The sequence below is a fragment of the Castanea sativa genome, chromosome 11 (genome assembly GCF_040712315.1).
Source record: "Castanea sativa cultivar Marrone di Chiusa Pesio chromosome 11, ASM4071231v1".
Taxonomy (NCBI): domain Eukaryota; kingdom Viridiplantae; phylum Streptophyta; class Magnoliopsida; order Fagales; family Fagaceae; genus Castanea; species Castanea sativa.
The window spans coordinates 49,420,693-49,433,615 of record NC_134023.1 but is presented as its reverse complement, the minus strand read 5'-3'; the positions used below and the strand labels follow the sequence as shown (position 1 = coordinate 49,433,615).

The 12,923-nt window shown below is 40.7% G+C and overlaps 1 protein-coding gene across 1 annotated transcript; it reads right to left on the bottom strand.

Annotated features, from left to right (window-relative positions):
- Positions 1–1,807: 1,807 nt before the first annotated feature.
- Positions 1,808–2,740, bottom strand: LOC142616642 (uncharacterized). Its single transcript, XM_075789452.1, has 2 exons — positions 2,127–2,740; positions 1,808–2,015 (listed from the first exon to the last, which is right to left on the bottom strand). The coding sequence occupies exons 1-2, from the start codon at positions 2,738–2,740 to the stop codon at positions 1,808–1,810; spliced, it is 822 nt and encodes a 273-aa protein (XP_075645567.1).
- Between the last annotated feature and the right edge of the window lie 10,183 nt (positions 2,741–12,923).

Sequence of the window (12,923 nt, the reverse complement as noted above, 5' to 3'; positions counted from 1 at the left end):
ATTTTGTTATTGAGATTAGATTAGTGATGAATTTTGTTATTAAGATTAGATTAGTGATTAGTCACACCTACCGTCACCTATATTGGTTAGGTTAAGCAGCTGACTTTGTCCCAAGAGACTAGGAGAGTTGCATGCGATCATGTGGTCAATTGTAAACAATCTCTTGCACACCAATCTTCAAAACCTGTCCTAACCCACTTCTTGGAGGTAAAACCAACGGAGGACTACACCTTTCTCTTTTAAAGAATGGCCTTTAATTTACAGTGCCCTATGTCGATTCCCACTTTCACTCTTTTGCCTCAAGGCTGGAGCTAGTCTTCCCTCTACGTTGGAAGGATTATACTCCAGTAAGCTATTCTCAATGGGCTTAGCCAAGTTCTCACCATTTAGTAGTGGAATATTCCCATGATATAATCACTCAATCATTTGGTCATTCCTTTTTGGACTCCAGGATATTGGAAATAACTTCTATAAAGAGTAGCCTCCACTATTGCTACACCAAAGCATGGGCTTTGGTGTACTGAAAAAAAAAAAAATTGTAACAAAATAAGAAGAATTAGAATTCAAATGGAGTGTAAATGTCTAAAAGAAACAATATTCATAATAATGGAGAATTCTATGATATATATTTTCATTAAAACTACTTTCTGTTTTTTGTTTTTTCAGAAGATACTATAACTACCTAAATTAATACTTGACAGAAGATTTTGTCTAATTTAATTATACATTACAATAATTGATAGATTGTTAAGATTAGTTAATAAACCGTTAAAACAATTAAGATTAGTTAATAAACCGTTAAGACAGTTAAGATTTGTTTAATTTAATTATGTATTACAATATATTACAACACTTTAAAGTCCCATTGTTTTTTCTTTATGTATGACTTAGTAAAATTCAACTTATTTTTATGGTACCAAAATTAGCATATTGCTTCATTACTACAAAAAGGAATGAATAATGATACGATATAACATGGCATGTAATTATATTCTATTATATGCTCAAAATGCTATGCAGCCCTGGAAATTTAATTGAATCGAAAAGAGATTAGATTTTTGTTTATTACGTGGTCAACTTTAAAAATCTCAAGAGTTGTGTATCTCATCGGCATTGTCAACTCTTATTTATAAGGAGAACGATGATTAGAAAAAAAAAAAAAAATTAAGATCACTATATTACTGTGCTTAACTGTGTTTATATTCATTTTAGTCAGTAATTGAATCAATTTGGAAATTATAGCGAGATCAAGTTTTTCAGTACATCGTATGCGAATCATTAATTATTACAACAATCGAGTGGTAAGTGAGACAAATTTTGAATCTTTTTGAAAAATTATGTTTGCTAATGCAGTTTGTGTACCTTGTCAGCAATATCGATTCTCCTTTACAACAAGACTGACCATTCAGTTCCCCCCCCCCCCCTCCCCCTCCCTCTCCCAAATAAATCTCACTTTATTAATATTGTTTCACTTAACTCAAATATTAATAACATTAATATACGTTATAGTGTATCACATAATAAAATCACATCGTATATGTGCAATACATATGGATAGTTACATGTAAGACTCAATTTTATATTAAAACAAACAATATTATTATAGCTGATGATTTGAAATTTCTAAAATCATCTTGGTAATATACCTTCTTTCACTGTGGGTTACAAATAGATGAACACATGGCTTACCCAAGTATAATAAAAAACAAAGTAAACTCATTCGAAGTCATGGAATACACTGAAGAGTCTATACCATGACAGACAAGGGAGTACAATCTCAAATTAAACATGATGGCATAATGTAAAATCACTTCTGCTCGCCGCCATGTTTCTTAGATAAATCAAACCGCTTACACCATAGCGGTTTGCCATCCACATTAAACTTAGCCTGATGAAGTGTATTCATGATCATAGTTGTAACCAAGGCAGTGTTGAAGACGATTTTCCCGAACAAAGCAGGTGCATTTGGATCTGGCTTGTGCACGTAAACCCTCTCAACACAAGGACCATACTTCCTGCTCACATGATCAGACAAAGGCAACCATATTACAGAAAAATATATCCAGAGCAATTACTAATTTATATAATAGAAGAAGAAAATGGAAGAAGAAGAAGAAAAAACTTACTGGTTAAAGAACTCGACAATTTGGTTGTCACTGAGAGGATAGCCATTAGAGAAAGTCAGGAACAAACACCTATCTTCCTCAGGAGCACGCTCTACGGCAGGATCCCATTCCTTGGCAAAAGGGTTCAAAGTTTTCCCACTGCCCTCATTCCCGTCTTTGCCTGAACCGTCCCCAACTTCGGTCACACTACCCTCAGTTTTTCCACTCTTATCTCCTTCTTCAAACACATCCTTGAAAAGAACACTACAAACTTGGTTGTGAACCTCAGAGACACCTTCGGAGACGAGGTCTTTGTCCCCAAAGATTTCATCAACCGAGACGGGGTACAAAATCAAGGAAGTGATAGGGCAGAGATTTTGAGTAATTGGTGTAGTGGAACTGGGGTCAAGAGTGGCCAAAATGGCCTTGGTTTCATCAGCCACCATTGCCAAGAGCTGGTCATTGTTGGCAGATATCTTAGGGACCAGTTCAACAAACCCTTGTGCCTCTACCCACATCCAAAACGCCATGATCCTCATGGACTCTTCTGCATCTACTCCAATCTCTACCAGACGGCGATAGAGAACCCTGTCAGTGACATGAGTTGCAGCATCAACAGATTGTGAAGAGTCCATGTGGCTGTGGAGAGGCCTTTGAGAGAAATGAACTGTGTTTATGTCTCTGTGCAGAGAAGAGGGTGTTTGTTTGTGTATATTGTGAGATGGAATGTAGTTTTGGGGTGAATTTGTAGGCTGAAAATTTCATTCAAACATTGCAACGTTTCAATATAAGGAAACAGAGTTGTATATATCAAATCTGAATGTTTTGCTTTGTTTCACACGGTTCAACAATTGCCAAAAACATGAAGAGGTCCTGGTGCTTTGCAGATTAGGGAAGTTTCATGCAACCTCCCATATATCTTTCTTTTATCTTTTATCTTTTTTTTTTTTTTTAATTTTTAAATGATGGTATTAAGACATCTTTAAGTATCAGATTATTCTATCGGAAACTTACTATTTCTTTGTCTCACACACACTAAATCATATATTATGGAAAGAAATTTCTTGACAGTGGTTCCAAAACAAGGGCTAGAATCAACTATATATTTTTGACACTTACAAGAAGAAATTTAAAAAAAAAAATCGTCAAAAAAATGTTTTGTAACAAAATAGAAGAAGAAATAAAATTCATATGAAGCTTAAATGTTTTAAAAAATATATATGCAAAATAATTTAGAATTTTATGATATAAACTTTTTTATGTATTGTAACTACCTAAATTAGTAGTTGACAAAAGATATTTTTTCAATTTAGTATATATTCTACAATAACTAAAAGACCATTAAGATTAGTTAATAAACCGTTAAGATTAGTTAAGTATAATACATACTGATGAGGAATGAAGATAATAAAGTACTCCGGACCGTCCATGGTCATCCACACCAGCAGTTGTCCAAAAGAAAGCACTAGGACAAGGCTAACGTCCATGGTCGTCCATAGACAAAAACATACCCTCAGTCAAATTTGGTACAACTGCATCTACTCGTCCTAAGAAAGCTATCAACCCCGTCCTGAAGGGGTTCATCCATAAGAGGAACAACCTCCTTTAGAAGCAAGGTATATACAACAAGAGGACCCTTGGACGAGCCCTTTACACTTCGAAAACCCTGAGTACATGTCACCACTCCATAACATACGCATAACTTCCGGTGACCGTTATATGAGAAAATATAACTCCTAAACGGTTGTGGAAGTTATCCTTGAGCCCTCGCACCTCTTCAAATCCAGAGGAGGTTACAAGCCCAATAACTATTCCTATGACACTATATAAACACCCATTCAGACCAGAAAAAAGTACGCTTTATTTTTCCCAAAAAGTTAGAACTCCAAAAATATAGAGAGAAAACTAACTTTGCCATCGGAGGGTTCTTGGCCGGTAACCCCATCACCTTTGATCGTTTTTCTTTCTTTTCTAGACCATCGAAAGAGCAAGTAGTCCTTTCAAGTTCGAAGCATCCAGCCTACTGATTTTCTTCGCATCATCAGTTGGCGCCGTCTGTGGGAAATTCACTGTTCTTTTCGTTCGATTATCTGTTTTGTTGTCAACGATTAGCCTTTCCTAGACAAAAGGCTGAATGGTTCTAATAAGATCAAGGGCTACCAGCCCAGGCCACCAGAAGAGTAGGGATGCTTCTAGTAATCCCCTTCACGATCGTAGGTCAGCACCTGTCATGCAACCGCATTCTATTCAACATATATAATCCATGGCTGCCACTATGGTAGAACTGACCCGTCAGAATTAAGAGTTGAACAAGGAAATCAATCTTAAAAGGCAGCGCCAAGATGAGCACACGGAAGGACGAGCCCAGAGTCAGGAAGGTGGAGGAGAAAATGTTGAGTCCGAAAATCAGACAAGGGGTACTGCTTCAAGAAGAGTGTCACACTTGGAAAGAGAGATGGACCAGATGAGAAAATCCATGGATGAGATAAGGGAGAACATGAGGCGAGCGAACCTAGTGGATGATTTAGTCCACCGAACAGACTCCCCTTTCACGGCTTCCATCAACAGTCATCCTTTACCTCCGAAATTCAAAATGCCTTCTTTGGATTCGTATGATGGAAATCGTGACCCGTGTGATCACATTGCTACTTTCAAGACGACCATGCACCTTCAAAGGGTCCCAGATGAGATTATGTGCAAAGCTTTCCCTACCACACTTAAGGGACCAACGCGGGTGTGGTTTCAGCAAAATACCCTCAAACTCAGTGGGATCATTTGAAGAGTTGAGTAAGTTGTTTGTTAATAATTTCATTGGAGGACAACGCCACAAGCGTTCTTCTTCTAGTTTGCTGACTATAGAGCAAGGGAAAAATGAGAGTTTGCGGTCCTTCATTACTCGGTTTAATAGGGAAGCCTTGACGGTAGACGAAATGGATGACAAGTTATTGTTGGCCGCTTTCCACAATGGGGTCAATTCTAACATGTTCATCCATAAGCTCTACGAGCAGGAACCACAGATTATGGTCGAACTCGTCTATTCGGCCCAGAACTTCATGAATGCTGAGGACGTTATCATAGCCAAGAAGAGAAAGAGAGAAGAGCACTTGGAAGTGGGCCACCAGCGTTACTCAGATTAGGGACCTCGTCCAAAGAAGGCTCGAGTAGATGAGAGAAAAGACAAGGATGGTAAGAAGACAAGTTCCTCAGCGAGAAATCAGCAATACACACCCCTGACTATGCCACTAGAGCAGGTTCTTATGCAGATCAAGGATGATCCGCCCTTGAAGTGGCCGGATAAGATGAAATGAGATCCTAACAAGCACAATAGGAGAAAGTATTGCCGCTTTCATAAAGACCACAGGCATGACACAGACGAGTGCTTTGATTTGAAGCAGTAGATAGAGAATCTCATTAGACAAGGAAAGCTAAGGAACTTCTTTGGACGAGACTAGAGAGATGAGATACTGAAAGCTAAGGTGGAAGAGTCATCACGATCCTCACTAGGAGAGATAAGAGTAATTATCGGAGGAAACTCGACAGCGCAGTCATCCAAGTCAAGGAAGACATACTTGAAGGTGGTGCAGAACATTCAGATGTCTGGACAACCTCTAAGACGAGCGAAGTAGGCGAGCAGGCCATTACGTTCACAGACGAGGACGCAGGATGACTTCACCACCCACACGATGACGCGATAGTCATCACCCTACTCATTGCTGACTACATGATTAGAAGGGTGTTGATAGACAATGACAGTTCTATGGACATTTTGTATTACTCCGCCTTCCAGCAAATGAGACTAGGACGAGATCAGCTTCGACTAGTGAACTTTCCATTGGTGGGATTCGAAGGAATGAAGGTGCAACCAGTGGGCACCATCACATTACCAGTGGTCACCATCACATTACCAATGGTCGTTGGAGCATATCCACAGCAGATAACCAAAGAGGTAAATTTCCTTGTTGTTGATTGTGCATCGTCATATAATGCAATTATTGGAAGACCAACTCTGAATAGTTGGAAGGTGGTAACCTCTACCTACCATTTGTCCATCAAATTCCCGACCGAGCACAGAGTGGGCCAAGTATAAGGAGATCAGTTGGCCACCAGAGAGTGCTACTTAGCCATGTTGGCGATGGATGAGCATATACAAGCAATGAGTATAGACGAGAGAAGGATCACAGCAGAACCCACTGAGGTGTTAGAAGACGTCCCTTTAGACGAGAACAGGCCTAAGAAGTTCACTAGAAATGGGGCGAGCATGGAAGAAGAGGCAAAGCATGCTTTGGTCCAGTTTTTGAAGAAAAGCCTCGATGTCTTTACATGGAGTCATGAAGACATGCCTGGTATTGATCCAAGTGTTATTACTCACAGCCTGAACGTGTGTCCCTATTCCAAACCAGTGCGTCAGAAGAAGAGGGTTTTTGCTCTTAAGCGAGACAAAGCAATCAAGGAAAAAGTCTAGAAGTTGGTTACCGGGAAGCTCATCCAAGAAGTTTATTATCCAGATTGGTTGGAGAAAGTAGTCATGGTGAAGAAAGCTAATGGCAAGTGGTGAATGTGCGTGGACTTTACTGACTTAAACAAAGCTTGCCCCAAGGATAGTTACCCATTACCATGCATTGACCAGCTGGTGGACTCGACAACAGGTCACAGGGTGCTGAGCATTATGGACGCCTTTTCAGGCTACAACCAGATAAAGATGGACGAAGCGAATCAAGAAAAGACCTCATTCATTACAAGCCAAGGTTGTATTGCTATAAAGTAATGCCCTTCGGTTTGAAGAACACAGGGCCGACTTACCAAAGACTGGTTAATCACATGTTCCATCCTCAAATCGAGCGAAATGTGGAGGTTTATGTAGATGATATGCTGGTAAAGAGCCTGGACAAGGGAAATCATCTAGACGACCTTCAAGAGACTTTTAATACACTTCGGCGGTATAACATGAAATAAAATCCAAGCAAGTGTGCTTTCGGAGTTTCGTCGGGGAAGTTTTTGGGGTTCCTGGTTTCGCACAGAGGAATTGAAGCAAATCCGGACAAAATCCAAGCGATACTAAATATAGAACCCCTGAAAAATATCAAGGAAGTCCAATCTCTTACCGGACGAGTTGCCGCCCTTAACAGGTTTGTGTCGAAAGCTACTGACAAGTGTTTGCCATTCTTTAAAGTCCTCAAGAAGACATTTGAGTAGACAGACGAGTGTCAAAAGGCCTTCCAAGACTTGAAGACATATCTCATGACAGCGCCGTTGCTAAGTTCGTCTGTACCTGGAGAAGAGCTATATTTGTATTTGGTGGTGTCCCCACACGCAGTAAGCTTGGCATTGGTCAGAGAAGAAGGGAGAATCCATAAACCAATTTATTACACAAGCCGTGTGATGAGAGGAGCGGAAGGACGATAACCGATGATGGAGAACCTAGCTTTTGCCTTGATTACGGCTTCTAGGAAGCTAAGGCATTATTTCCAAGCTCATATTATTAACGTCCTAACAGATCATCCCATAAAGAAGGCAATGAACAAGTTGGAAGCCGCTAGAAGATTAATACAGTGAGCTGTGGAACTCAGCGAGTTTGACATCAGATTCCTTCCAAGGAGCGCGATAAAGGCGCAGGCATTAGCAGATTTCATTGTAGAGTTCACCCCCAGCCAGAATGAGCTAGACAAAGACGAAGGAGTTGAAAGGTGAATTATTAATGTAGACGGATTGTCCACACTATATGCAGGAGTGATTGGAGTCATACTAAAGTCCCCAGAGGGTGATAAGCTGGAGTACGCGGCCCGTCTACAGTATCAAACCACTAACAACGAGGCTGAGTACGAAGCTCTACTCAAAGGACTGGAATTGGCTAAGTCCTTAGGAGCGGAATCGATAATAGTCAAAGGAGATTCTCAGCTAGTCATCAACCAAGTAAATGGAATGTGTAATGCCAAGGAAGATCGGATGAAGAAATACCTCAGCAAAGTGAAACGACTTGCATGAAAGTTTTCAGCAGTAAGTTTTATTCAACTCCCTAGGGAGGAAAATATGGAAGCAGATGCCTTGGCGAAAGCAGCTTCGGCAGGAGGAGTTACGGACGAGTACGACAACGTCCAATATATGCCAAGCATAGACTTTCCGGATATACAGCAAATAGGAGGGGGAGAAAATTGGATGAGTCTAATAGTAATCTATCTTAAAGATGGAAGGCTTCTAGAAGACAAGGACGAAGCTAGGAAGTTGAGGGTCAGGGCAGCCAAATACGTCCTTATAAATGAAGTGCTATACAAGCGAGGTTTTTCCCAACCTTACCTAAGGTGCTTAGCTCCGAATGAGTCAAACTATGTTTTGAGAGAAGTTCATGAAAGAGCATGTGGAAATCATTCAGGAGCGAAATCACTAGTCCATAAGGTCGTCCGTGCAAGCTACTATTGGCCTACAATGCAAGCAGATGCTAAGGCCTATGTAAAGGTATGTGACCAGTGTCAAGGCTATAGCAATGTCTCTAGACAACCATTAGAGTACCAGACCCCAATGATAGCCCCATGGCCCTTTGCACAGTGGGGACTGGATATCTTAGGTCTCTTCCCCATAGGAACCAAACAAATGAAGTTTTTGGTAGTAGGGATTGATTACTTTACCAAGTGGGTAGAGCCCGAACCTCTTGCAACAATCACTCAGCAAAATGTTAAAAATTTTTTTTGAAAGAATATTCTATGTAGGTTCGGAGCACCTAGGGTACTAGTATCGGATAACAGACGTCAATTTGACAACGCACCTTTCAGGGACTTTTGCAAATATTTTGGAATCAAGAATCACTATTCTTCACCCTCCCATCCACAGGCGAATGGACAAGCAGAAGTAGCGAACTGATCCCTGTTGAAAATCATCAAGACTCGACTCGAGGGGGCAAAAGGGATATGGCCAAACAAGTTACCGGGTGTTCTTTGGGCCTATAGGATGACTGTACGAACTCTGACAGGAGAAACCCCCTTTAAGCTAGCCTATGGAAGTGAAGCCGTCATACCGACAGAAGTTCATATGACTAATCATCGAGTGATGAAGTATCAAGAGAGAGAGAATGGGGAACAACTTCGTCTTGACCTCGATCTTATTGATGAGGTAAGAATGGATGCGGAGCAAAGGATAGCAAGATACAAGAATCTTATAGCTAGGCAGCATGATGCCATGGTGAAACCCAGACGATTCAATGTTGGGGACCTTGTTCTCAAAAGAGTCTCCTTAGCAACTAGGAATCCAGCTCATGGAAAATTGGGACCCAATTGGGAAGGACCCTACAAGGTAATCAACTACAAGAGGCAGGGGTCATACTACCTGGAGGCCCTAGACGGACAAAAGTTAGAGTAACTCTGGAACGTGGAACACCTGAGGAGGTACTATCAGTGATGAACTTGGACGAAATAATTCAGGGACGAGGTTGATACTATGGACAGCTACAGCCACGATCTATGTGTTTACTTATACCTACTGTTGTGTTCTTATTACTACTATAGTGTGTATTAAGAATAAAAAGTTCACTAGTTCTTAAACTTTTGCACCGTCTACAGACCCAGTTTGTAACAAACGAGGTTATGTATTTTCTTAAGTATTTTAATAAGGCACCAGTTTCTAAGCGTGCCATATTTGTGGACAATGTTCATGCAATAATATAGTTTGGATTTCTAATATATTTAATGCATAAATCTAGTTTCCATAATGATACCCACAAGGGGGGCAAAAGCCTAAGACGAATGAAAAACTCTGGACGCAGGGATGTAACGTTCATAAACTTTCCTCGAAATGAGGATAAAAAAGTCAAGGCATACTCGTCTAAGCTTACCTCGAAATGAGGATAAAGCAAAAAGAAAAAGCTAAGGCATACTTGTCTAAGAAGTAGATAGACAAGAAAAGGGCATACGTTAAAAAATAAAGTTCCAAAGACGAGCATCTAGCCAAGACGCCTCAATGTCTTAGGACGAGTAAAACATTATAAGTGTCTTGCAAGGAGACGAGTGATAATTGCCCAAAGGACGAGGTAAAAGACTGGCAAAGTCATCATTGTCATCCTAAGACGAGTTACACTTGTAAAGATTTGACTGGCTAACAAAGACGTCCATGCTTAGGTGGATTGTCCATAAGAAAATCACATGGACGACTATTCAACACTTAGAACACAAACTGTTTAAAAGCCAATGAAATTAATGGTAAAAATAGTGGATAAACTCGTCCATACAATAAATAATGGATAAAAATAAATATTCATTAGTCTAAAGTGGGTAGACGACCACCGTCCAAAAACCCTTATAAAATAAGCCTTAAGAGGAAATTGTTAATAAACTCGTCCAGAACAATCTGGACGAGATAATTGTACTCAAATACATCTTAATAAGGGTCCAAAAAACAATGGACCAAACTAAAAGAAAAACAGAACAACAATAGCACTCTTAAGTTAAAAATTTCGTCTTCAAGAAGGGGGGCATCAACATTGGGGTCGTCCTAAGATGGCTTTGTGGTGGCATCATCCTCAATATTAACATTGTTTGAGCTTGTTTGGAGGAGAGAACCTGTAGCAACACTAAGGTTGAGTTTAATAGTGCTAAAGTCAACTCCAGGAAAGTTTTCTATAGCATCCATTCTGAAATCTTCAAACCCTACTGCATAGTTGGTGTCCAGTAGGTCGGTAAACTCCTTAGACGATTTGAACTCCTCCACTGCATCGTCTTTAGCCTTCTTGAGAAGGAAACTCAGCTCATCGTTCTTCTTTTGAAGAAATTCAAGACGATCATCCTTTTTAGCAGCATCAGATTTCAGCTCCCCCACTAAAGTATTCAACCCTTTAACCTTGTCCTTGGCCTTATTCACCACCTCAGCCCAAGTTCTGCAGTCGTCTTTAATCTCCTCTATTCTCTTTTCGAGAAGGATCCTCGTCTTGTCCATCTCCGTGGTCTGCCTGGACGCAGCTATGAACTTTGACATTGCCTACATAGAAGACAAAAAGGTTCAAGAGATAAAAAATGACAATAGATAATATTGCTAAAGCAAGATGAGACAAAGGTGCTCACCTTAAAAAGATCGTGAACACCGGAATGCTCAAACTCCTTCAAAGACAAATCGTAGCATAGAGCCACGTCCTCACCTGTTACATCCTCTTGAAATCATTCCCAGGCTAAATCCTCATTCTCTAGTAAGTTCATAGAAATCCTTTGAGGAGGCTCGGACGAAGCAGGAGCATGGGTTTTGGACGGAGCCATGCCAACAGGCATAGACGAGTCAACGTCAGCGACTGTGATGGACGGCAAGGAGGAAGGAGGGTCAGACTTAGCAATTTCAGGCCTGGACAACCCATGCTTGGTCTTATTCCCCTGACGACTGGGTAAGCTTCCCAAGTCCAAGTTTTTGGACAAGCTTTGCCTTTTGTCTCCAGCAGTAGGACAAGGCTGAGGTTGAACTTCAAGTCTGGTCATCTCGTCAATCACTTCCTTCCCTTTGTTTTCTTTCATGGCTGTCATTCTTGAAAAATACATGTACATATGTATGTATATATAAAAAATAAAAATAAAATAAAAAATTCAAAATTTCAAGTAAGAAAAGCACTCACGTCTACGGATAGTTTGCTCGTGCACAAAGGCTTCAATAGATGGATTAGGGCCAAGTCCCCACTTGTGCAAGCATCGAAGAGTCACCAACGAGTGAAAATTCCTCTCGGGGTGTAGACGAGCTCTATGGACGTGGTCACGATGAAACTTACTTAAAGACGGATGTCTAACAGCTGAGAAAAGAGAGGAAAATTAAGGTTAGACAACTGTCTAAAGATAAAATAAAACAAAACAAATAAAAAAAGAATGAAGGAAAAACATAACATACCTTCTTGACAAAAGTTCCCTAATTCTCCAGTATAAGGGGCAAATGCATCTCTACCAACCTCGATAAGATGCCCCGCCCAGAAACCAGAGACAAAGAAAAATTCTGTCTTCCAGTTTCTGTCAGACGGAGGCAAAGACTTAATCAACCTACACGGTGATAGGACGGTTCCCATTACCTCAAGATTGACTTATCTCAGAGGGTTTATAACACTACAAAAACTCATCCACGGTGATAGGACGGTTCCCATTAAATACCTCCCTCCATAAGACTTGCATAGAGACAATAAGTCTCCACGCGTTGGGGTTAAGCTGACAAACTCCCAAGCCTAGCCTAGTGAGTAATTTTCTAGCGAAGACATTTAAAGGTAATCTAAGCCCCCCTAGCAAATAAGCTTCGTAAATACGTATTCCAAAACGGGGTTGGCAACACCATTCCCCTTGGACGGCTAACCTAGGATTCAGATCGTCTGGGATTTGGAACCAACTCCTAAGAGTGTCTAACCTCTTCTTGTCCGTCTTAGAAGGGATTTCTATAGCACAACTATACACAGTTTCTTCTTCGTCCAAAGGGGGGGACGGCGGGAAGCTCGTCGAGGTACCAGCTCCAAAGGCTGCCCTCATCCTAAGATTTTCTTGTAAGGTTTCAGTGGGAATTCCAGGAACACCAGAGGTATATTCCTCCGTTGTGTGGCCACTACTACTACTACTATCGTTACTGGAAGTGCTATAGCTAGAAGAATCATGATACTCGTCTATAGCCTTGTCTACACTGTTGCTAAACGAACAGGTAGCATTCCAGACGTCCTAAAGCTTAAAAAGGAAAGCCTGAGAGTGAGAGTAAGGGGAATACCTGGCTCTAGAAGAAAGATACTAAAGACGCTAAGAACACTCCTAGACGAGGCGACGGACGAGAAGTGTCAAAATAGAAAATCTGAAAAAATGAGAGGGGCACGAGAGGCAAACCACTATTTATAGG

Coding starts and splice junctions, on each gene's coding strand:
- LOC142616642 (XM_075789452.1), bottom strand. CDS start 2,740: ATGGACTCTTCACAATCTGTTGATGCTGCAACTCATGTCACTGACAGG. Junction 2,016..2,126: donor ATTGTCGAGTTCTTTAACCA/GTAAGTTTTTTC, acceptor TCATGTGAGCAG/GAAGTATGGTCCTTGTGTTG.